The sequence below is a fragment of the Rhinopithecus roxellana genome, chromosome 3, assembly GCF_007565055.1.
Source record: "Rhinopithecus roxellana isolate Shanxi Qingling chromosome 3, ASM756505v1, whole genome shotgun sequence".
Classification (NCBI taxonomy): domain Eukaryota; kingdom Metazoa; phylum Chordata; class Mammalia; order Primates; family Cercopithecidae; genus Rhinopithecus; species Rhinopithecus roxellana.
This window is the reverse complement of record NC_044551.1, coordinates 171042291-171064886: the sequence shown is the minus strand read 5'-3', so window position 1 is coordinate 171064886 and position 22596 is coordinate 171042291. Positions and strand designations below refer to the sequence as shown.

Sequence of the window (22596 nt, the reverse complement as noted above, 5' to 3'; positions counted from 1 at the left end):
TCCTGCCTCAGCCTCCCGAGTAGCTGGGATTACAGGCAGGTGCCACCATGCCCGGCTGATTTTTAGTAGAGACGGGGTTTCACCATGTTGGCCAGGCTGGTCTTGAACTCTGGACCTCAAATGATCCGCCCACCTCGGCAATGTTGGCCAGGCTGGTCTCGAACTCTGGACCTCAAGTGATCTGCCCATCTCAGCGTCCCAAAGTGCTAGGATTACAGGCTTGAGCTAACGCGCTCCGCTCAGCTTTTCGCATAAACAAACTTTTATTGCAACACAGCCGCCTGATTCATTTACAAATTGTCTATGGCTGCTTTAGTGCTTTAACAGGAGAGTTGAGTAGCAGTGACAAACACTTGAGTACTTGCAACAGAGACCATATGGCCTGCAAAGCCTAAAATATTTACTATCTATTCCTTTCAGAAAAAGTTAGCTAGACTTTGCTTTTAAGAGTACATTTTCTGAGGGCCCACCTGCACAGTACCATATTAGATACTGTGGAGGGAATTTAAAGGACTATGACACAGTAACTGTTAACAATATTAAGCTTATATGTAATTCATGAATGATTCAGACTTTAAAAAGAATTTCTTGGGGTTTGACTCTTCTGTAAATTAAAAGAGCCTGAGATATTAGCAACAAAAGCTTTCTGCAATGTGTAAAATTTGTTTGGATCCTGTTTTCAACAAACTGTGAAAAAAAAACAAAAACAAAAAGAAACAACAACAAAAAAACAATTATGGGACTCAAGGAGAGTTGAACAAACCAGATATTTGGTGGTATTAAAAATTATCGGCTGAGCGTGGTGGCTCAAGTCTGTAATCCCAGCACTTTGGGAGGCTGAGGCGGGCGGATCACAAGGTCAGATGATTGAGACCATCCTGGCTAACATGGTGAAACCCTGTCTCTACTAAAAATACAAAAAATTAGCCAGGCATGGTGGGTGGGTGCCTGTAGTCCCAGCTACTTGGGAGGCTGAGGCAGGAGAATGGTGTGAACTCAGGAGGCGGAGCTTGCAGTGAGCAGAGATCGCGCCACTGCATTCCAGCCTGGGAGACAGAGTGAGATTCCAACTCAAAAAAAAAAAAAAAAAAATTGTTAATTGGTTGGGCGCAGTGGCTCACGCCTATAATCCCAGCACTTTGGGAGGCCTAGGCAGGTGGATTACGAGGTCAGGAGTTCCAGCCCAGCCTGGCCAATATGGTGAAACCCCTTCTCTACTGAAAATACAAAAAAAATTAGCTGAGAGTGGTGGTGCGCGCCTGTAGTCCCAGCTACTTGGGAGGCTGAGGCAGGAGAATCGCTTGAACCCGGGAGGTGGAGGTTGCAGTAAGCCAAGATCGCGCCACTGCACTCCAGCCTGGGCAACAGAGACTCCATCTCAAAAATATATATATATACACACACACATATATATATATAATTAATTGGCCAGGTGCGGTGGCTCACACCTGCAATCCTAGCACTTTGGGAGGCTGAGGTGGGAGCAGCATGAGGTCAGGAGATCGAGACCATCCTGGATAACATGGTGAAACCCTGTCTCTACTAAAAATACAAAAATTAGCCAGGCATGGTGGCAGGAGCCTATAGTTCCAGCTACTGGGGAAGCTGAGGCAGGAGAATGGCATGAACCTGGGAGGCAGAGCTTGCAGTGAGCCGAGATCACTCCACTGCACTCCAGCCTGGGCCACAGAGCGAGACTCCGTCTCAAAAAAGAAAAAAAAAGGTATCTGGGATATAATCTGAAATAATCCAAGATGGGGGTTATGGATAGAATACATACGAAACAACAGTGGCCACAAGTTGATGAATGACTAGGTAGAACATGGCGGTTCAGGGTACTACTATCTTCTCAATTTTTAAGTTTGAAATTTTTGGTAATTAAAAGTAAAACACACACAAAGTCCTTTTGCAAGACAAATACCAAAGATAAACTAGCCACTGTCTTTTGAAGAAACTGGTATGAAAATCAGGTAACAAAGATAAGGATCTAGGAAAAAACCCCAAGAGCCCTCCTTCTAAAGAATCATCAACGGCAGTCACATCACACTGGATATTGTCATCAGAGCCTAAATAAAGGTAATAGTAAATAAGTTTCATATGGAGAAAAGACTCTGAATTTATCTGAACTTCACTAGCAAATGTTTACCAAGGTTCTTCTGAAAACGTAATGGATGACAGTGGTGCATAACAGAAACAATTCTTTAAAAGGTTTTATAATGTAATATGTACAAAAGAATATATATGTGAACCTATTACCCAACTTAAGAACTAGAATATTGCCCAAACTGATTAGCCAACTGTATGCTTCTTTCGGATTCATTTCTCTGCCTCCACCCCATCCCCCACCCCAGAGGTGGCCTTTATTCTCAAAATTATATTACTTTACTTTCTTTTTATACAAACACAGTTTTACCACAAATTCTTAAACAACATACTGACCACCATATTGGATTTAGTATTCTGAAACTTACTTTTTCAAAAAAATCTGAATATTCATGGAAGATTCTATAGAGCACAGAGTACTAGCTTTTGAGTTTAACTTGGTGTATCCCAGCTCCTGCCACTTTCTAGGTATGTGATCTTGGGGAAATTATTTCCCCGTCAAGTTCAGTTTCCTCTTTTATAAGTGAAATAATTCCAGTTTCAAAAGACTGTTATGAGGATTCAAACAATATACAAAAAGCACTGTTACTGGTATATAGCAGGTGTTCATAAATGGTAGCTAATGTTGCTTAACATTAAGCATGGCTTATAAAGATTCGGCAAATTAAATCCTTTTACTTAACAGAAAATAGTATCTTGTTATCAAGTATTTCCTTTATATAAGGCCGTTAGAAAACTCCTTAGTAAGAGATCAGTCTGTGCATGGTCAATCTCCACAGCTACCACCAGAAAGAAATACGGTTCATCTGATCTTTTTTTGACTTTGCACTCAAGGGTTTACAGAGGTGACTACGTCACATGGACTCTGTTCACCAGGAAAGAGTCTAATCCATCAAACCATTTATTCTAGGTAATTGAAAAGCTGACAAGGTCAGTTCTGATGAGATGAGAATTCATGTTTGCACTCAGAAGTAAAAGACTATATAGCATTCTGCTTTCCTGAAACTGACTGACATTTCCATGGTCTTCTCGAACACTCTCCTGTGTGTCCCAGCTCTACACATGGAAGGCAGAAAGAACATAGTAATGAAGAATGCTAGCTCTGGGCCCTGGCTCTGCTGCTTACTGCCTGACAATGCAAGTACTAAAGCTCTCTTAGTTTCATCATCAGTAAAACGGAGATAATAAAAACTTATATTAATACATAATCATAGTCCTGGCTGTGGCTGTAAGACAGTTCTAATGGAGATCACTGATCTAATATTAATTCCTTGAACTTTTATCTTTCTCAAAATGCTCTAGATGCCTGACTTTAAAAGTGTGACTAGATCATGAAGTGAAGAACTTCTCTAAAATGGCTTTTGCTGTTAATATTCCTTTAACACATAATGCTTTGGGTATTAACTCAGGTGTTAAAAAGAACTATTTTATTTTTCAAGGAAGGAATAAGAACATCTGGCAGAAGAAAACTGCTAAGAGAAATCCTGAGGCAGGGGGCTCCTTAGCATGAAGGTACAATGAATAGGATAACTGAAGTGAAGGCAAAGTCAATGTTAAGAGAGGAACAAGATGGGAAGAATAAAAGCACTGAGAATTCATGCAGACCTACAGTTCTAGGGTGACAGTTCTAGGGTGAAGCCGATTAAAGAAGAATCCGATTAAAGAAGAATCTACTTTATAGCAGATAAGACCTCGTGCCCAGGCTCTGTTCCAAAACATCCTTTCTTTTTTTTTTTGGAGACGGAGTCTCGCTCTGTCACCCAGGCTGGAGTGTAGTGGCCGGATCTCAGCTCACTGCAAGCTCCGCCTCCCGGGTTTACGCCATTCTCCTGCCTCAGCCTCCAGAGTAGCTGGGACTATAGGCGCCCGCCACCTCGCCCGGCTAGTTTTTTGTATTTTTTAGTAGAGACGGGGTTTCACCGTGTTAGCCAGGATGGTCTCGATCTCCTGACCTTGTGATCCGCCCACCTCGGCCTCCCAAAGTGCTGGGATTACAGGCGTGAGCCACCGCACCCGGCCCCAAAACATCCTTTCTTAAATGTCTTTGTGTTTTGTTTTATAAGCTGCTCCTGTCACTTTGGTTTCCCCTGTCAAAAAATATTCCCACAACAAGGAAAAAGAATTAAGTACATTTTGTATTATTTGTGAAAGTTAAAAACTATACGCAATGTCATGAATATAAATAATTTCGAACAGCATGTTAGATGATGCTTATGATGTAATACTGGGGGGGACAAATATAAAAACAGGAGACAGATATAGATAGACAGACAGACAGACATCAGCAGAATCCCAGATACATATCAGCAGAATCCCAATACTGGGAGGGAAAGTGCTTGTTCTTGCAACCTACCAGAAAGAAAATAGAAAAATATATGTATTTCACTTGTTGGTTTCATTTCTGTTACTTTTATATTTGGTGGAAGAGGTATGTTTTTAAATTCCCAGTTGCTCTGGAGATACATCCCAGTTCCTTTAAACGTAACACTTTGGGCATCCAGCCCCTGCTGACCCCCAGTGACCAGGCCCCACCTCCTCTTTCTTCTATCTCTAGCTTCTTCATCCAGTCAGCAATAGCAACGAATTCTTTTCTTTTTTTTTTTTTTAAACAGGAATGGAACAGCATGGAGTCAATGAATTCTTTTACCTTTCTACTTGCTGCCCACCCATACTCTTAATTCTACATGGATTTGAATACCCTTTTCCCTACATCAGTGCCACTTCTGTTCACACCGATTAGATCTTTCTGCAGGATCAGCACTGCTTCTACTTCAAGAAATAAAAGCTTTGGCAGTGTTCACGCAAGAAGGGGGTTGCTGGCCCAGTCTGCATAAATCTGGAAACTTTGTGAGAACTGATGGGTGAGTCAAACAAACCCTGGAAAGCACCTCTGAGGCAAAAAGTAAATCATTTATAAAGAACTTGTATCAACTGATAAGAACAATACTGAGATCCCAAAAGACACAGAGGCAAACTTCAGAGAATAATTCTTCAAAGAAATATAAATTGACTTTAAAAAACAAAAAATGTCAACTTCACTACTAATCAAAGAAACAAAGTACAATGAAATGTCATTGGTTACTATCTATTACTATGCCATATTGTTTTTAAAGAATATCCCTCAGTATTTGGAGGCAAAAGGAATGCTCTCATAAACTGCTGGTAACTTTATAAATATAATCTAGTAATTCCACTTTTAGTAATCCAGATTAAAGTACTACATTACAAGGCTCATTGCTAGTTTAGATTTTTTTTTTTTTCTTTTTTCTTTTTTGAGACAGGGTCTTGCTCAGTCACTCAGGCTAGAGTGGACTGGTGCAATCACAGCTCACTGCAGCCTCCAATTCCTGGGCTCAAACGATCTTCCCACCTCAGTCTACCAAGTAGCTGGGACTACAGGCATGTACCACCACACAAAGCTAATTTTTTATTTTTGGTAGAGATAGTGTCTCCCTATGTTGCTCAGGCTGGTCTTGAACTCCTGGCTTTAACTGATCCTCCCACCTTGGCATCCCAATGTGCTTGGATTACAGGTGTAAGCTACCATGACTGGCCCTAGATGCTTATCTTTAACAGAAAAAAAAAAAATAGGTTAAGAAAAAAGCCATGCCCAATATTAGGAGAACAATTAAGTAAGAAGCCCTCCCTTATTCCACCAATCAAATTTAATACGTTCCTTTGTGGGTGGTTAGTGCTTACATTTTAGCACTTTGACTGAGTTGTATTACACATAGTCATACCCAAGTCTGTTTCCCTTGCTGGACTGTAAACTCTCTGAATACAAATTTGAGATCCGATTCAGCTCTGTATTATATCCCTTACCATCTTTTGGGTCTTTTGGGCCGCTCCTCCTCACCCTCAGCATCCAGCACAATATTTCACTAACAGCAGGATATGAAAAAGTCTTAAGCTGAACCACTACAAAAAGCAATTAATCAATGACTTTAGAGATAAAATAATTTTATACACAAGATATATAAACACTTAAGAGGTATGAACAAACACTAAATTTAGAACTGCCTTAATTCAACCATGATTTAGAATAAGCTCAAATTCCATGAGAATGCAGGAATGAGTGTTAGATCAAAGGAGTCAGAATCAGCAGTCATGTCCCTTTACCTTTTTCTCCATCTTCCTGCCTCAAACATACATTCGAAGCCTCCATCTTCCTGCCTCAAACATACATTCGAAGTCAATTTATATTTCTTTGAAGAATTATAATGAGTATCCTGAAACGGTGAATCAAGCCACAAGTTTATGATTGTAGTGCCAAAGGCAAAAGCCCGATCCTCAATTACATCAATGAGCCACTGCCTCACTCTGGACTTGTGATGTGAGGAGAAAGAAATCCCATGTGTTAAACTCACTGTTAATGATGTTTTCTGTCATTGTGACTGACAGAATTTTCTAACAGATACTAACAGAAGTTCTCATAGTTAGTGAAAGAGTTTTCCTTTACTTGTTCTGACTTGTAAATAATACATATCCATCTACTTGGTTACAGCGACTACACCATAAATGGACACTTCAATCAAGAAAGGCCTATCAGAGTCTTCCTCTAGACTAACCTATGGTCTGAGGGGGAAAAAAAAATTATTTCTTTCCATTAAAAGCTATGGCTACTGGCAGCCATTTTGCTTGTCCCTTAAGAAGAGGCCATCTGTTGAATGGAGACCACTGGATTCAAAGATGGAGAGACATTATCTGAGCTCCCAGATCCAGCTCAGCTTAACCCCTAAACAGACTTGCCAATTATTATACAAATTAACTTTTTTTTTGCTTAAGGTTACTGAAATCATACTTCCAACCACTGAAATCATATTTCCAACACCTGCATCCAAAAAAGTCCTATATACTACAATAGGAGTAAACACACAAATAATTATTTTAGTAACACACACCAATAATTTTTTTAGAGTTGAAAAAAAATGCTGTTCCATAATGTTAACCCACATAATTCATATAAATGTTAACCCACAAGATTCAAGTTACATTTGTCATTCTCCAACTGCCTAATGTTCCTTTCATAATGCCCACACTATAACCACACTGAAGTGCTTGTTCTTTCCTATACACTCTCTTCACATTTTTCTATTTGTGATTTTAGCCTGCTGTTCTCTTACATTAATACCCTTCCCTCTCAATCTCTAACTGCATTTCCTCTGAAACACCACAATATTTTTATTTGTATGTCCCTTAGTAGTTCTGACCTTGCATTACAGTTATGCATGTGCATGTCTTATCTACCTAACTGAACTGAAATGTCAGTGAGATCAGGGCCCATATTTGATTTGTATATATTCCCACAGGTCAGTCTGTCCCCAAAATCCATATTACTTCTACAAAACCTATGCTATTTCACAACTGTCAATACCTCAGTAGCTAAGTACCAGTAGCAATATAGCAATATAGTTAATTATCCTGGATACCACAAAGGCCACATTAATATAAATGAGGAGACCGGACAGGGTACAAACTACATTTAGATAGGGATATATAGAACAGAAAAAGTCCCAACTTTGTCTAATTTAAGAAATAAGTTTTAGGCCGGGCGCGGTGGCTCAAGCCTGTAATCCCAGCACTTTGGGAGGCCGAGACGGGCGGATCACGAGGTCAGGAGATCGAGACCATCCTGGCTAACACAGTGAAACCCCGTCTCTACTAAAAATATAAAAAACTAGCCGGGCGAGGTGGCGGGCGCCTGTAGTCCCAGCTACTCGGGAGGCTGAGGCAGGAGAATGGCATAAACCTAGGAGGCGGAGCTTGCAGTGAGCTGAGATCCAGTCACTGCACTCCAGCCCGGGCGACAGAGCGAGACTCTGTCTCAAAAAAAAAAAAAGATATTTACTTGGAGATACTGAGGTCTTACACATTTTCACTTAGTCACCCAAGTCAAGCCTATTTTAGGCCTTGGCCTTCTCTGTTAACTCTCAGGCGTATCTATAATAATAATTCCTACCTCCTCCTACCTAACTCACCCATCCACCATTATTTTTCCAGGCGATATCCCTGAAGAGAAAGTCCACTCCTACTAGTATCCTAACTCTAAGCCACATCCATCTAGACTCAAAGCATATATAGTTAATGCCTTCAGCTTCCCTAACTCTCCTATAATCTATTTCTCCCTAACTTATTCTTACCCCTTTGACTCTTATGCCTTGCCTTTCTTCTTTCCCTTAGTTCTACTCAACTAGTGGCTTATCCTATATGTCTCATCATCATACAGAAACACAGACCTCAGAAAGACTACACAGACAGGAAAGCACAGTCAATAATAATAGCAGCCACCATTTACTGCATACCTATTACATGCTAGTCACAACACCTGGTACTTTACTAAGTGTCTGTGATTCTCATGGCAATCCTGATACTAATTTTACAAAAGAGGAACCTGTCCTGAAAGAGATAACTTGTCAAATATTAGTCAATTAGGAAATATTACAACTGCGCTGCCTAGTTCCAAAACCTGCATTTCTTCCACTTTATCAAAATGCCAAAAACAAAAATGTTGACTCTATTTTCCCAGCTTCCACCCTTGTCCCACAACCCAATAATCTACTGTCCACATAGTAGCAGACAGAGTGTAGTGATCCTTTGCTTAAATATTGATTACTTCTTTGCTCAAGTCCCTCCAGTGGTTTCTCCCTTGCTCAAGGAAAAGCCAAAGTCTTTATTATGGCCTAAGAACCCTGTGATCTGTCCACCTGCACTCCTCCCCCATTACCTCTCTGGTTTCACTGTTTATCTCTCCCTCACTTACTCTAATCCAGCCACACTCAACCTGTTCACACCTCAGGGTTTTTGCATTTATTGTTCCTTCTACCTGTAGCACTCTCCCCACCTCACAATCTTCTTAGTTTATTCCCTCACTTACTCTAGGTCCCTGTTCAAATGCCATCTTCTCAAGGAGACCTTCCCTGATCACCTATTTTATATTGCTACCTTCTGACCTCAGTATGGCCTATTCCCCTCTCCCTCTGCTTTACTTTTTTCTCTAAAGTACTTATCACCACTTGAAATATTTTATATTTATTGTTTTCTTGTCTGCCTCCCACTACTAGAATATAAGCTCCATGAGAACAGGGACTTATATTCTGTTAATTGTATATTCTGCTTACTGTATCTGTTATATAGTAAGTATATAATAAATATGTATTGAATGAGTAAATGGGGGATTTTATTCTCCCTAGGTTTTTAACACAATTGGCCTTAGATACATTTTCCAGAAAGTAAATGCAAAAGCAATGTGCATTTGTTCTAGTCTAGATCAACTCAGGCAATCTTCTCCCCTCAAACAGTACCTTTAGAGAGCACTCCCTTGGCCCGGCGAGGTGGTTCATGCCTGGAATCCCAGCACTGTGGGAGGCCGAGCTGGGTGGATCATGAGGTCAGCAGATCGAGACCATCCTGGCTAACACTGTGAAACCCCGTCTCTACTAAAAATATAAAAATTAGCCGAGCATGGTAGCAGGCGCATGTAGTCCCAGCTACTTGGAAGGCTCAGGCAGAAGAATGGAGTGAACCTGGAAGGCAGAGCTTGCAGAAGCCAAGATCGTGCCACTGCACTCCAGCCTGGGCGACAGAGTGAGACTCCGTCTCAAAAAAAAAAAAAGCATCCCCTCTAATTTTTCATAGTTCTGAATAAACAACGTCATTGAGCAAAAAACTGAGTAGACTGAGCCAACTTAACCAGCGTGTAGTATTATAATCAAAACTTGTCGGGCGCGGTGGCTCAAGCCTGTAATCCCAGCACTTTGGGAGGCCGAGACGGGCGGATCACGAGGTCAGGAGATCAAGACCATCCTGGCTAACACGGTGAAACCCCGTCTCTACTAAAAAATACAAAAAAACTAGCCGGACGAGGTGGCGAGCGCCTGTGGTCCCAGCTACTCGGGAGGCTGAGGCAGGAGAATGGCATGAACCCAGGAGGCGGAGTTTGCAGTGAGCTGAGATCCGGCCACTGCACTCCAGCCTGGGCGACAGAGCGAGACTCCATCTCAAAAAAATAAAAATAAAAAAAATAAAAAAAAAATAAAAACTTACAGCCAAATTAGTCAGACATATATTTAATGATATGCATAATTGTTATTGTGCTGCACGGTAAGTAGGCATAAATAGTAGACACTTTATGTAAATGATTCTAATTGCTATTTCTTTTACACAGTCAAACCAAGCACATCTAGGATCCCCTTCAGGGGAAGACAGAAAGGAGTGAAAAGCTAGATACTTAATACTGGAAGGTTAAGTCCTCTCTTATTCCACCCCTTAGGCATTGGCCTAATGGTCTCCCAGCCTGGCTTCCGTGTCTTCAAGAAAAGTAACTTGCCAGGCATGGTGGCTTAGGCCTATAATCCCAGCACTTTGGGAGGCCAAAGCAGGAGAATCAGTTGAGCCTAGGAGTTCAAGATCAGCCTAAGCAGCATAAAAAGACTCCATCTCTACAAAAACTAAAAAATTAGCCAGGTGTGGTGGCATGCACCTGTGGTCCCAGCTACTTGGGAGGCTGAGGCAGAAGGATCACTTGAGCCTGGGAGGTCGAGGCTGCAGTGAGCCATGATTCCACCACTGTACTCCAGCCTGAGTACAGGCTACAGAGTAAGACCCTGTCTCAAAAAAAAGGGGGGTGGAAATTACTCCTTTCCTTCCACAGTAAAAAAAAAAAAAAAAAAAAAAGCTTCCTTTTACAAAAGATTTAAAGACTGGGTTGGGAGCCTGGCCTCTGTATCCAGTCATATAAAGCTAAGAAGAACCAGCACAATCACTAACTTCTGTCTCTGGCAAGGAAGATGGGGCAGACAAGCTGGTGGGGTAACCAAGAAAAGAGATAAAACGTACTGAGTACCTATTGTACACCAAGTACACTAGCAGGTGCTCTGCATAATTCCTCTACTTCCCCAACCCACCTACACCCCCAAGCTGTGTTCCCAGAAAAGTAGAGGAACATGCAGAGAGTGGAATGGTTCCAGTGAGGTCACCCTACTCCCTCTCATAGGGCCTGAAAAATCAACAGAGAGCTCTCTTAGGAAGATTAACACGAAGCTATTGTTTACTGGCCATTTCCCTTACTTCTTATCTAAACCCACAGGAGGGCAAAGGGCCCTCTACCTTGCTATGTGTTTATCCAGACCTAACCAGCCTGCAAAGCCAAGGCTAAGCCCACTCTTTCTGGGAACTCATCCTTATTCACTGCAGCTCTCCTCTCTCCCATTGTCAGGGACATTTACTTGGGTACATAATTATTCACTTGTGTCATCTTGTAATTAATTTATTGGGGAAATGATTATTTCACCATTGATAATGCAAGCTCCTTGAAGGCAGAAACCTTAAACCTTCTTTAGTAAGCTTCATAAGGCCTAGTACCATTTTAAAAAAAAAAAGTCATGCCAGGCAAGGATGGCTCACGTCTGTAATCCCAGCACTTTAGGAGGCCAAGGCGGGATGTCTGTTTGAGCCCAGGAGTTCAAGACCAGCCTGGGCAACATGGTGCGACTTCGTCTCTACAAAAGAAGATATAAAAATCTAGCCAGGTGGGATGGTGTGTGCCCAGAGTCCCAGCTACTCATGAAGCTGAGGTTGGAGAATTGCTGGAGCCCAGAAGGCAGAGGTTGTAGTGAGCCATAATCTCACCACTGTAATCCAGCCTGGGTGACAGAGTGAGACCCTGTCTCAAAAAAAAAAAAAAAAAACAGCTCCAAATATCTGGATGAATTAAAGGTAAATATGAATAGGTGATAAAAAAGAATCAAACTTCTGGCTCTAGGTAGACACATCGGCATTGAAAAGAAGGATGTAGTACAGTCATGCGCCACAAAATGACATTTCAGCCAACAATGCGGACCATCTATATGATGGTGGTGCCACAAAATTATAATACCATATTTTTACTATACCTTTTCTGTGTTTAGATGTGTTTAGATACACAAATACCATTGTGTTACAAGTGACTAGTGTTCAGTACAGTAACACACTGTACAGGTTTGTAGCCCAAGATAACAGGCTATACCTTATAGCCTAGGTGTGTAGTAGACTACACCATCAAGGTTTGTGTAAGTACACTCACTCTATGATATTTGCACAACAAAATCACTTAATGACACATTTCTCAGAACACATCCCTATCACTGAGCAACACATGACTATATTCTAGATTTGTCTTCTAAACTAGTTTTATAACAAATTTCCCTACGAAAAAGAAAGTGTGCCTGTCATTCAGGATATAGCAGACATCTTCACATGGAAGTCTGGGGTATTCGCATTAAAGCTATAAAGACACATGATGCCAAGAATTAGGGACTTTCTATTGTATCAAAAATCATGTTTACATCTATCATGTCTGAAAGTCTGCAATACCCAGAGTGTAAATCCAATTGAACAGCATTAGACAGGGTCACTGATCCTGGACCCAACAGAACAAGGAGAACCTGAAATGTCCTCCCTGAATGGATGATGATGATGATGATAAGACTCAGTCTACTTTGCCCACCTAAATGGCCTGGTTCTAGTAGCATAAGTCTGAAAATTAGTTTGAGAAAATTCAGGAACAAGCCTGAATCAATTCCAACCACAAGGATTTGGGGATGTGAGTTTGAGTTCTCTCACCACACTCCAGTAAGGAAGAACAGGCTTAACAGCAATTATCTTGTAATTAAAAGATATCTGACAGTTATGAATGCCAAAGCTTCCTATTTTAGCACCAACTAGTGGAATTCAGCATGGGAGATGTTAGTAGAAGCTATCCTATACTACTCCTTACCTGATCATTCTGACCTGAAGGAGATCATCTATTCCTAGAGCTCAACAGGGCATTCAGTTTCTCAGACTCATTTATTTCTGGACCTTGATGTTGTGTTGAGTAAGCCATTGACTCAGATACCCAATATCAGCTGTGTAAGTGCTTAGTAAGACAGACAAGATAGTCTCTTTCCTTTGAAATGCTCAGTCCCAGAATTCGTTTAGTCACTGGAATACTCAGCCAAAAAAAAAAAAAAAAATCAGACTAAAGAGCTTTGTCAAATTAAAACTGCATCTAGATTCCAATCCTTCAGTGCTGTCCCACTAAAAGTGGTTGATGGCCAGATTCAGGTCCTCAACTTTCACTGTTTTTAGGGACTACAATGCTATGCATAGAGACCCTTAAAAAAAATCTCTGACATAGTAATTTCACTACTGGGAATATTAACAACAGCTAATAGTTCTTACGTACTTACTATGCGCTAGGTACTGTGTTAAGTACTCTCCTTAAAGTATCTCATTTAACCTCACAAAATCTGAACAAGGTAATTATTATTATTTCACAGATGCATAAATGGAAGCTTGGAAATTAGCACAGGGTCACACATTAGTAAGTCAGTAACAGAGGTGGGACTCAAGCTCAAACTGACTGGCCTTCCAGGGCCTATCTTTTCTTACTACCACCCTATATGGGAACATATCCTTGGGAAATAATCCCAAAATACAGTGACAATTTTAGGCTAAGAGGCTCAGTACCGTTTGATTATAACACAGTAACTTGAAGCATTTCCAATATGTATAATTAAGTAAATGAAAGCAATCCAGGTTACCAAATATTATGTAGGCATTAAAAATATTTTTATAAATAACTGTGACATGATGAAATATTTATGCTATAAATAGAAAAAGCAGAATATAAAATTTTATATACAGTCAAACCTCAACTATGTCAAAAATTTATCTGCACATGGAAAGAGCTAAATTTACTGCTAAATAAAAATGACAAGTTGCAGAATAATATATAGAGAGAGCTATATATAGCATGGTCCCATTTATGTAAATAGTGCCTAATTTTAAGTATTCAATAAATGTAAGCCATTATTATTACAATGAACATGTACTACTTTATAATCAGAAAAATCAGCAAATTAAGTGTTTATGTACTTCCTTATTTAGTAACTACAAAGTATATTATTTCAAGAAAAGTAAATAACATGTGCCTTGCCTCTCTGGCAACCTTAATTTAAAAAACACTTCACAATTATACAATGTCACATTTAAATACATCTAAGTTACAGGAATCAAGTAGCATTGAGAAGAACACTACAACACTTCCAGTTACCTAGGTTTACATTCAGCATGTTAGACCACAGAGAGCTGTGCTGACGTGACTATATTCAGACTTTAAAATCATAAACAGAAAGGCCAAATCAGAGGTGGTATTTCAAGGGCTATGATTAACAAGATTTTCTTGATCAATGTCTTATGCTGTCTGAAAACTAGGGATTTTGGTACAGATCTTTTTTTTTTTTTTTTTTGAGACGAAGTATCACTCTTGTTGCCCAGGCTGGAGTGCAATGGCACGATCTCGGCTCATTGCAACCTCTGCCTCCTGGGTTCAAACAATTCTCCTGCCTCGGCCTTCTGAGTAGCTGGGATCACAGGAGCCCTCCACCACGCCTGGCTAATTTTTTGTATTTTTAGTAGAGACAGGGTTTCACCACGTTGGCCAGGCCGGTCTCGAACTTCTGACCTCAGGTGACCCACCTGCCTCAGTCTCCCAAAGTGTTGGGGATTACAGGCATGAACCACCGCACCCGGCCTTTGGTACACTCTTAAAGAGATTAAACCAACAGCTCCTGGATAATTCAGCAGAGATATGTAGGACATGAATGTAAATTAGCGGTATTTTTCAGCTGCTGTCTCTAGGTAGAATTTCTATTAAAACACACTATAAAAAGGAAAAAAACCTACAAGGGATTTATTTTGAATGAAAAATGGGCAACTCTAGAACTTAGTTCAAGTTCCATAGGAATCTCAATATTTGAATACATAAGTTGAAGTGCAAGGTCCATTGCACTGCACTGATTTTTAGCCTACCTATGTAAAATAGTAAGTTAATACGTTAAAAGATGGGCCAGGTGCAGTGGCTCACACCTGTAATCCCAGCACTTTGGGAGGCCAAGGCAGGAGGATCACTTCAGGTCACGAGTTCGACAGCAGCCTGGCCAACATGGCGAAATCTCGCCTCTACTGGAAAAAAAAGTACAAAAAAAATTAGCCAGGCTTGATGGCGCAAGCCTGTAGTCCCAGCTACTTGGGAGGCTAAGGCAAGAGAATCATTTACCCTGGAAGGTGGAGGCTGCAGAAAGCCAAGATCGTGCCACTGCAATCCAGCCTGGGTGACAGAGAGAGACTCTGTCTCAAAAAAACAAACAAAAACAAACAAACAAACAAACAAAAACTTAAAAATGAAAAACTTTTCCCTTCTCCTTCTCCTGAGGTATGTGTAACAAGACAAAATACCTGCTAAAAGTAATGATGAACATAAAAGTACTAGAAAAATAACTAGATAGAAAAAACCCAAAACCAGTAACAACTCTAACTTTGAAGAATAGCTATCTGTTTTTTCCCGGCATTGTACTGTATAGGATTATAAAACCACTACACAATAAAGTAAGAGTCTGGCTGTCCCAGTGGGTCTTTACCTGTATCTTCTCCCATCAGACCATTGCAGTACATGGCATGTCGTTCAATCTTTGTGGGTGGAAAGCTTTGGTTACATAGCGGGCAGGATACCTGGTTACTGGATGAGAAGGTAGAAATAGCTACTTCCTTCTCAGCATCTTCCTTGTTACCAACCTGAAGAACATGACAAACAGCAATTATAACAGCTTTAGTTCATATCTTTCCCCCCAAAGAAGTGCAAGAGACTCCACCCCATATTTCACTTACTTTCAAAGAGACAACAGCTTATCAAATTTTACTTATCAAAGAGTAAAGACTGAGAGATACTACTGATAGAGTTAATACTTATTCAGTTCCTTATACTGCCAACTATGCATTAAACACTCTATATGTATTACTCATTTATATGTAAGTTTATATATTGTTTATATATAAGTATACTTATACTGTCAACTATGTATTAAACACTCTATACGTATTACTCATTTAATCTTACAAAGTTATTAGCACACTCTTTTTTTACACATGAGAAAAGTACTTGTGTAAAACAGTAAAGCAATTTGCAAAGTCACAGAACAAGTAAGCCGGAGAGCTGAGATTCAAATGAAGGACTAGTATCTGGCTCAAAAACTTGAGGGCACTGATCTCTACCACATTGTAAGGCACAATCCTCACTGCATCAGTGTGCTGTGTCTGCTGGGTTTCACATTTTGCATATCAACAGCACCTTAAGGACACATTTTCAATTTCACAAAAGGATCGTTATTACTGTAAGTGACTTTAAGACATAAGGAGTTACCAAACAAAAGAGCTCTAAGCCAAAAACAGCATAATTAGGATTTAAGTTAAGAACGTAAGTCTGTACTTAGACCCATAAGACCTAAGACCTGAGTTTTATTTGTGACTTTCTGGATTGAAAGAGGAAACTAAGGCCAGTGCAGTGGCTCACGCCTGTAATCCCAGCACTTTGGGAGGCAGAGGCGGATGGATTATGAGGTCAGAAGGTCAAGACCATCCTGGCTAAAGTGATGAAACCCCAACTCTACTAAAAATACAAAAAATTAGCCAGGCATGGTGGCGGGCGCCTGTAGTCCCAGCTACTCAGGAGACTGAGGCAGGAGAACGGTGTGAACCCGGAGGCAGAGCTTGCAGTGAGCAGAGATCGCGCCACTGCATCCAGCCTGGGCGACAGTGCGAGACTCCATCTCAAAAAAAAAAAAAAAAAAGAGGAAACTAAGATCTATATACTTAAGAAGCACCAAAGAAGTCATTAGTTAAAACAATCAATTCTGCCAAAGCCACTCTTAAACCTATCTCTCTTATTCTTCTCTGTTTTGTAGTCATCATTTCTCCTACAGTTGCTGGTGTCTCTTAAAGGCAGTTTTATTTTACCTGCACAGGTTGATCAGAGCCAAGAACTCTGCAGTGATTAATTCAACAGTGTGCGTGAGCACTGCAGCACTACTGCTTAACACTTGCTTCAAAGGACAGCATGTCCTATCCAATCAATGTGAAAATGTCCTGCATAGCTACTGCTTACATTTAAAGCAAGGGACACCTGGGCTGTCATTACACCTTATTACATGGGGAAAACAAATAAAATATCTTCTGATACAAGAAAAAAACACGACCAAAACTTCAATGCATAGAAAATTGGACTTGAGTCAATTGGGTCTTTTGGGGTCAGGAGTTGGGGCTATCTCTAAAACCTAATGCTTACAAGTGTGAACTAGCAGAGAGGAAAACAGGCCATCTAAATACCAAGTCAAATTGCCAGAAAATCTCCTATTTTCAACACCACCTGCCTTTTGTTAAAAAACATACTCTAAAGGCGTAAAACCTAAAAGATGAGAAAGGAACTAACAGTGGTTGAGTTCTTACACTATGCAGGCTCCACCAGTCATTTTTCATATTCATCCCTCCCAACAAGCCACTGGACAGAAGTATCACTAACTCTGCTATTACAGAAGGGGAAACTGAGGCTTGGGAAAGCAAAGTAACCTGCTGGTCACAAAGTTAGTAAGTGAACTATCCAGGCTCAAACCTAGACCCACTTGGCATCAAAACCTTCAGTAATTCCATTCTCTCATGTTGTGGCAGAAACAAAAAACCTCCCTTCCATTCCACCTTGTTTCTGGAAGCAGATTCTGCAAGGATCTATTTATTCTTCTTCTCTAGAAAGTGGGGAAAGTCAAGTGGGTCTGGAAGTTCTAAGTGCTATGTTTTTCAGATTTAATCACTAAGCTTCTCACAAATCCAGGTTCCTCTGTTCATAAATCTTAAACAGAAAAGTTGTAAAGCTTGAAAAACTGCAAAGCTGGCCAGGCAAGGTGGCTCACGCCTGTAATCCCAGCACTTTGGAGGCCAAGGCGGGCAGATCACATGAGGCCAGGAGTTCAAGACCACCCTGGCCAACATAGCGAAACCCCATCTCTACTGAAAATACAAAAATTAGCTGGGCGTGGTGGTGCACACCTGTAATCCCAGCTATTCAGGAGGCTGAAGCAGGAGAATCGCTTAAACCCGGGATGCGGAGGCTGCAGTGAGCCGAGATCACACCACTGCACTGCAGCCTGGGTGACAGAGCAAAACTCTGTCTCCAAAAAAAAAAAAAGAAAAGAAAAAAAGAAAGAAAAAATAAGCGCGGTGGCTCACGCTTGTAATCCCAGCACTTTGGGAGGCCAAGCCGAACGGATCACTTGAGGTCAAGAGTTTGAGACCAGCCTGGCTAACATGGCAAAACCCTGTCTCTACTGAAAATACAAAAATTAGCCAGGGGTGGTGGTGCATGTCTGTAGTCCCAGCTATTCAGGTGGCTGAGGCAGAAGAATCACTTGAACCCAGGAGGCGGAGGTTGCAGTGAGCTGAGATCGTACCACTGCACTCCAGCCTGAGCAACAAAGGAGACCCAGTCTCAAAAAAAAAAAAAAAAGAAAAGAAAAATAGCAAAGCTATTTGAGCAGAAGGATGGAAGGGGGGTAAGAGGGGATCAATATACCCTAAAATTTGCAAGTAGTCTTGAATTACTTAAAGTCAGTGGTGAATGAGCAGTTACTTGGCATTCTAAAGTTCACTAAGCACAGAAATGTTATATGACACAAATGTGTCACTGGTGCTCACATTGAGCCCTATACTCCTTTGTATTCATCACAGCTCTATACAATGCAGAGAATGTACCTTTAACTATTAATGTATTCAAGAGGGATTAGTCTATTGTCTTATTATGAATATGAGACCACTTCCAACCACTGTTCTTAGGCAACCTTGAAGGTTTCCTAACCTTCAGGGTTTTTTTTTTGTTTTGTTTTAATGTTAAAATAAGGTATACTTCCCAGCATCATTTAAAAAGTCTATTTAAGTATTAACTACTATGGAAGAACCTCAAGGGGGAAAAAGGCAAGCAAAGTAGCTTTTATTAGGACCATGCAGTCAGGGATTTCTTTGCAGAGTTGCTTTTACTTCTTTTAAAATATTATAGAACTATTTTTCGGCTGGGCGCGGTGGCTCGCACCTGTAATCCCAGCATTTCGGGAGGTCAAGGCAGGTGGATCTCAAAGTCAGGAGATGGAGACCATCCTGGCTAACACGGTGAAACCCCGTCTCTACTAAAAATACAAAAAATTAGCTGGGTGTGGTGGCGGGCGCCTGTAGTCCCAGCTACTCGGGAGGCTGAGGCAGGAGAATGGCGTGAACCCGGGAGGCAGAGCTTGCAGTGAGCCGAGACCAGGCCACTGCACTCCAGCCCGGGCGACAGAGCGAGACTCCATCTCAAAAAAAAAAAAATTATACAACTTTTTTTTTGTTTTTTTTTTTGAGACGAAGTCTCACCCTGTCACCCAGGCAGGAGTGCAGTGGTGCGATCCGGGTTCATGCCATTCTCCTGCCTCAGCCTCCCAGTGGCTAGGATTACAGGCGCTTGCCACCACGCCCGGCTAATTTTTTGTATTTTTAGCAGAGACGGGTTTCACCGTGTTAGCCAAGATGGTCTCGATCTCCTGACCTCGTGATCTGCCCGCCTCGGCCTCCCAAAGTGCTGGAATTACAGGCGTGAGCCACGGCGCCCGGCCACAACTATTTTTTAAAAGAGGTACTTAGATACTGAATATTGACATCTTAAAGGTTGTTGGTCCTTAACTTCAGACTTCATAAAAAAAAACACACACACACCTCACTCTAAGAAATGAACCCAGTGAAAACAAAAACATGTCCTGCAAATCACCAAACTCTCCATCCCTCCCCTACCCAATTATGTGTAGCTTAGAAACCTCCTTGTTCTGGATCTTCCCCTTCCTACCACACAACTCTTCACATAGTTTACTTAAAAATTTACTGACTAAACTAGCTCTGGAGGACTCTGAATAACTTCTGTTAGCTCTTCTGAGAAGAGAATATTTAAGACTCCAACAAAGGGAAACTCTCAGGCAAGATACTCAGAAAATACTATTTCCTGACTATTGTCAGAAATCAATAGCTGACTATTGTCAGAAATCAAGAGGGACTACATACAGTTGTGCCACGGGTATTTCCAAATACCTCAAATAATATTGAGCAATTCTCTGTCATTAGTAAACTAATATAAATAAACAGTAATATATTACAAAGCAGTAAAACAATATGACTTTCCACATGATACTTCTACTTGTGACAAATCTCTGCCACGTGTTTTACATTCTTTATCTAATTTCACCTGCAAAGCAACCTAGTAAAATAGGTATTCTGCCTCCATTTTACATATGAAGAACTGAAATTCAGGAAGGCATTTCTCTTCTGTGCTTCCCTAATGCCCTAGGAATCTATCATTACCTTTGTCAGACCACATTATAATTATAATTATCTGTGTATATGTCTGTCTCCTCCCTTACCAGAACCCTCAGTGCAGGGACTGTTTTTCTTATTTATCTTTGTATCCCAAGAGTCTAAAGCAATGACTGGCACAAAGTATACAAACTATAAATAGCTGCCTAGTGAATGAATAAAACGATTAATTTGCGCAACATTCAAAACATGGTGGAGTTGGGATTTAAAGCCATGTCTTCTAATTGCAATGCTCAAGCTACTTGTACTACACCATACCACCTTCCAGTAAACAAGAAATTTTAGGACAAATGACCTACATAGATCCCAATGGCAAGAGTCCACACCCTTTATACTATACTATCTTTGTGCACATAAAGTGTTCCATTCTGTCTAATAAGTGACTTGTAACTAGTACATGATTTCAAATCTCTAACTTATTTTAATGAAAACTTCTACGACTATTTAGGGACATCCACAGACTTCAGCAAACAGCAATACCAGAAAGAGGACATTCAATGGGAGAAAGGCTACATGATTCCATCTACTTGATGTGTAGTAGCACAGACATGTTCACCATAAATTCTAAACAGGGTTCATGCTCTTTGACCCAAACAAAGAATAATAGTCTGGTTTGCAGTCATGGACGGGTATGAAATCAGCCTTAACTAAGGGCTTCTTCTGTATGTTAGGATGACTATGGTAATAACACTCCGTTCCCTCATTCCCATTTAGAAGATTCTGTTTCTTCCTGAGAAAACTATCCAGAGGCCATTTTGACATTATCAAGCAGGATCTGTCCTCAGTCATTCTGCAGCAGGGAGTGTCATCGTCTTTCCTACCACCACTGGCATCAGGGAATCTTGGTCTGTCAATTGTGACAGATCACGTTCCAGAGAACCAGGCAGTGTGCATGATTCATGAAGGCAGAATTTTTACCCAGTTACCTGCAGTGCAGAGACCAGGGAGAGGATCTAACTTCTACTGTAAAAACTGTTTTTTAAAAATTCCAGGCTGGACATGGTGGCTCATGCCTGTAATCCCAGTACTTTGCGAGGCCTAGGCAGGTGGATCACCTGAGGTCAGGAGTTTGAGACCAGCCTGGCCAACATGGTGAAACCCCATCTCTACTAAAATACAAAAATTAGTTGGGCATGGTGGTGGGCACCTGTAATCCCAGCTACTCGGGAGGCTGAGGCACGAGAATCACTTAAACCCATGAGGCGGAGACTGCGGTGAGCCGAGATTGTACCACCGCACTCCAGCCTGGGAGACAAGAGCAAGACTTTGTCTCAAGGAGGAAACAAACAAACAAACAAACAAACAAAAATCCCAAAGTATAAAAAGGAACCTTTCTTTTCTTTTTTTTTTTTTTTGAGATGGAGTCTTGCTCCATAGCCAGGCTGGAGTGCAGTGGCGCAATCTTGGCTCACTGCAACCTCCAACTCCCGGGTTCAAGCCTTTCTCCTGCCTCAGCCTCCTGAGTAGCTGAGACTACAGGTGTGCACCACCACACCCAGCTAATTTTTGTATTTTCAGTAGAGACAGGGTTTCACCATGCTGGCCAGGATGGTCTCAATCTCTTGACCTTGTGATCCACCTGCCTCAGCCTCCCAAAGTGCTGGGATTACAGGCATGAGCCACTGCGCCCAGCCAAAAAGGAACCTTTCTTAAGGTGCACAGGATAAGAAAGTATACACCAATGTAACCACAATCTTTATTTCTACTGAGGAATTTGGCTCTCAGGCTGCTCGTGACAGCAACAGATTTTTAAGATTTTAAAATTTTTAAAGGAATTCCAGGTAGTTAAACTGTTTTGTTAGACTCAACACTAAAAATACACACCAAGGACCAAGCATGGTGGCTCACGCCTGTAATCCCAGCACTTTGGGAGGCTGAGGTGGGCAGATCACTTGAGGTCAGGAGTTCAATACCAGCCTGTCCAATGTGGCAAAACCCTCTCTACTAAATATACAAAAATTAGTTGAGCGTGGCATCGTGCGCCTATAATACCAGCTACTCGGGAGGCTCAGGGAGGAGAACCACTTGAACCAGGGAGGCAGAGGTTGCAGTGAGCCGAGATTGTGCCACTGCACTCTAGCCTGGACAACAGAGCGAAACTCCATCCCAAAAAAGAGAAAAAATAAAAAGAAAAGAAAAAGAAAAATATACACACCGAGAATCTCAATCAGAAGTATGAACTTTTGTATCAATCAGTTTTATAGTTACTGCCAGATATGTAAAATGAGGAAAGGTAATGACGCAAATAGATCAGACAGC

At 41.1% G+C, this 22596-nt stretch overlaps 1 protein-coding gene across 2 annotated transcripts in view; it reads right to left on the bottom strand.

The window, feature by feature from the left end:
* The window catches only part of UIMC1 (ubiquitin interaction motif containing 1), a 98741-nt gene that overhangs the window by 22251 nt on the left and 53894 nt on the right, over nucleotides 1-22596 (bottom strand). For both annotated transcript variants that reach the window (XM_030927337.1, XM_010386399.2), the window contains exon 10: nucleotides 15543-15696. In XM_030927337.1, coding sequence (XP_030783197.1) covers nucleotides 15543-15696 — 154 coding nt within the window. The remainder of the gene's footprint in view (nucleotides 1-15542; nucleotides 15697-22596) is intronic.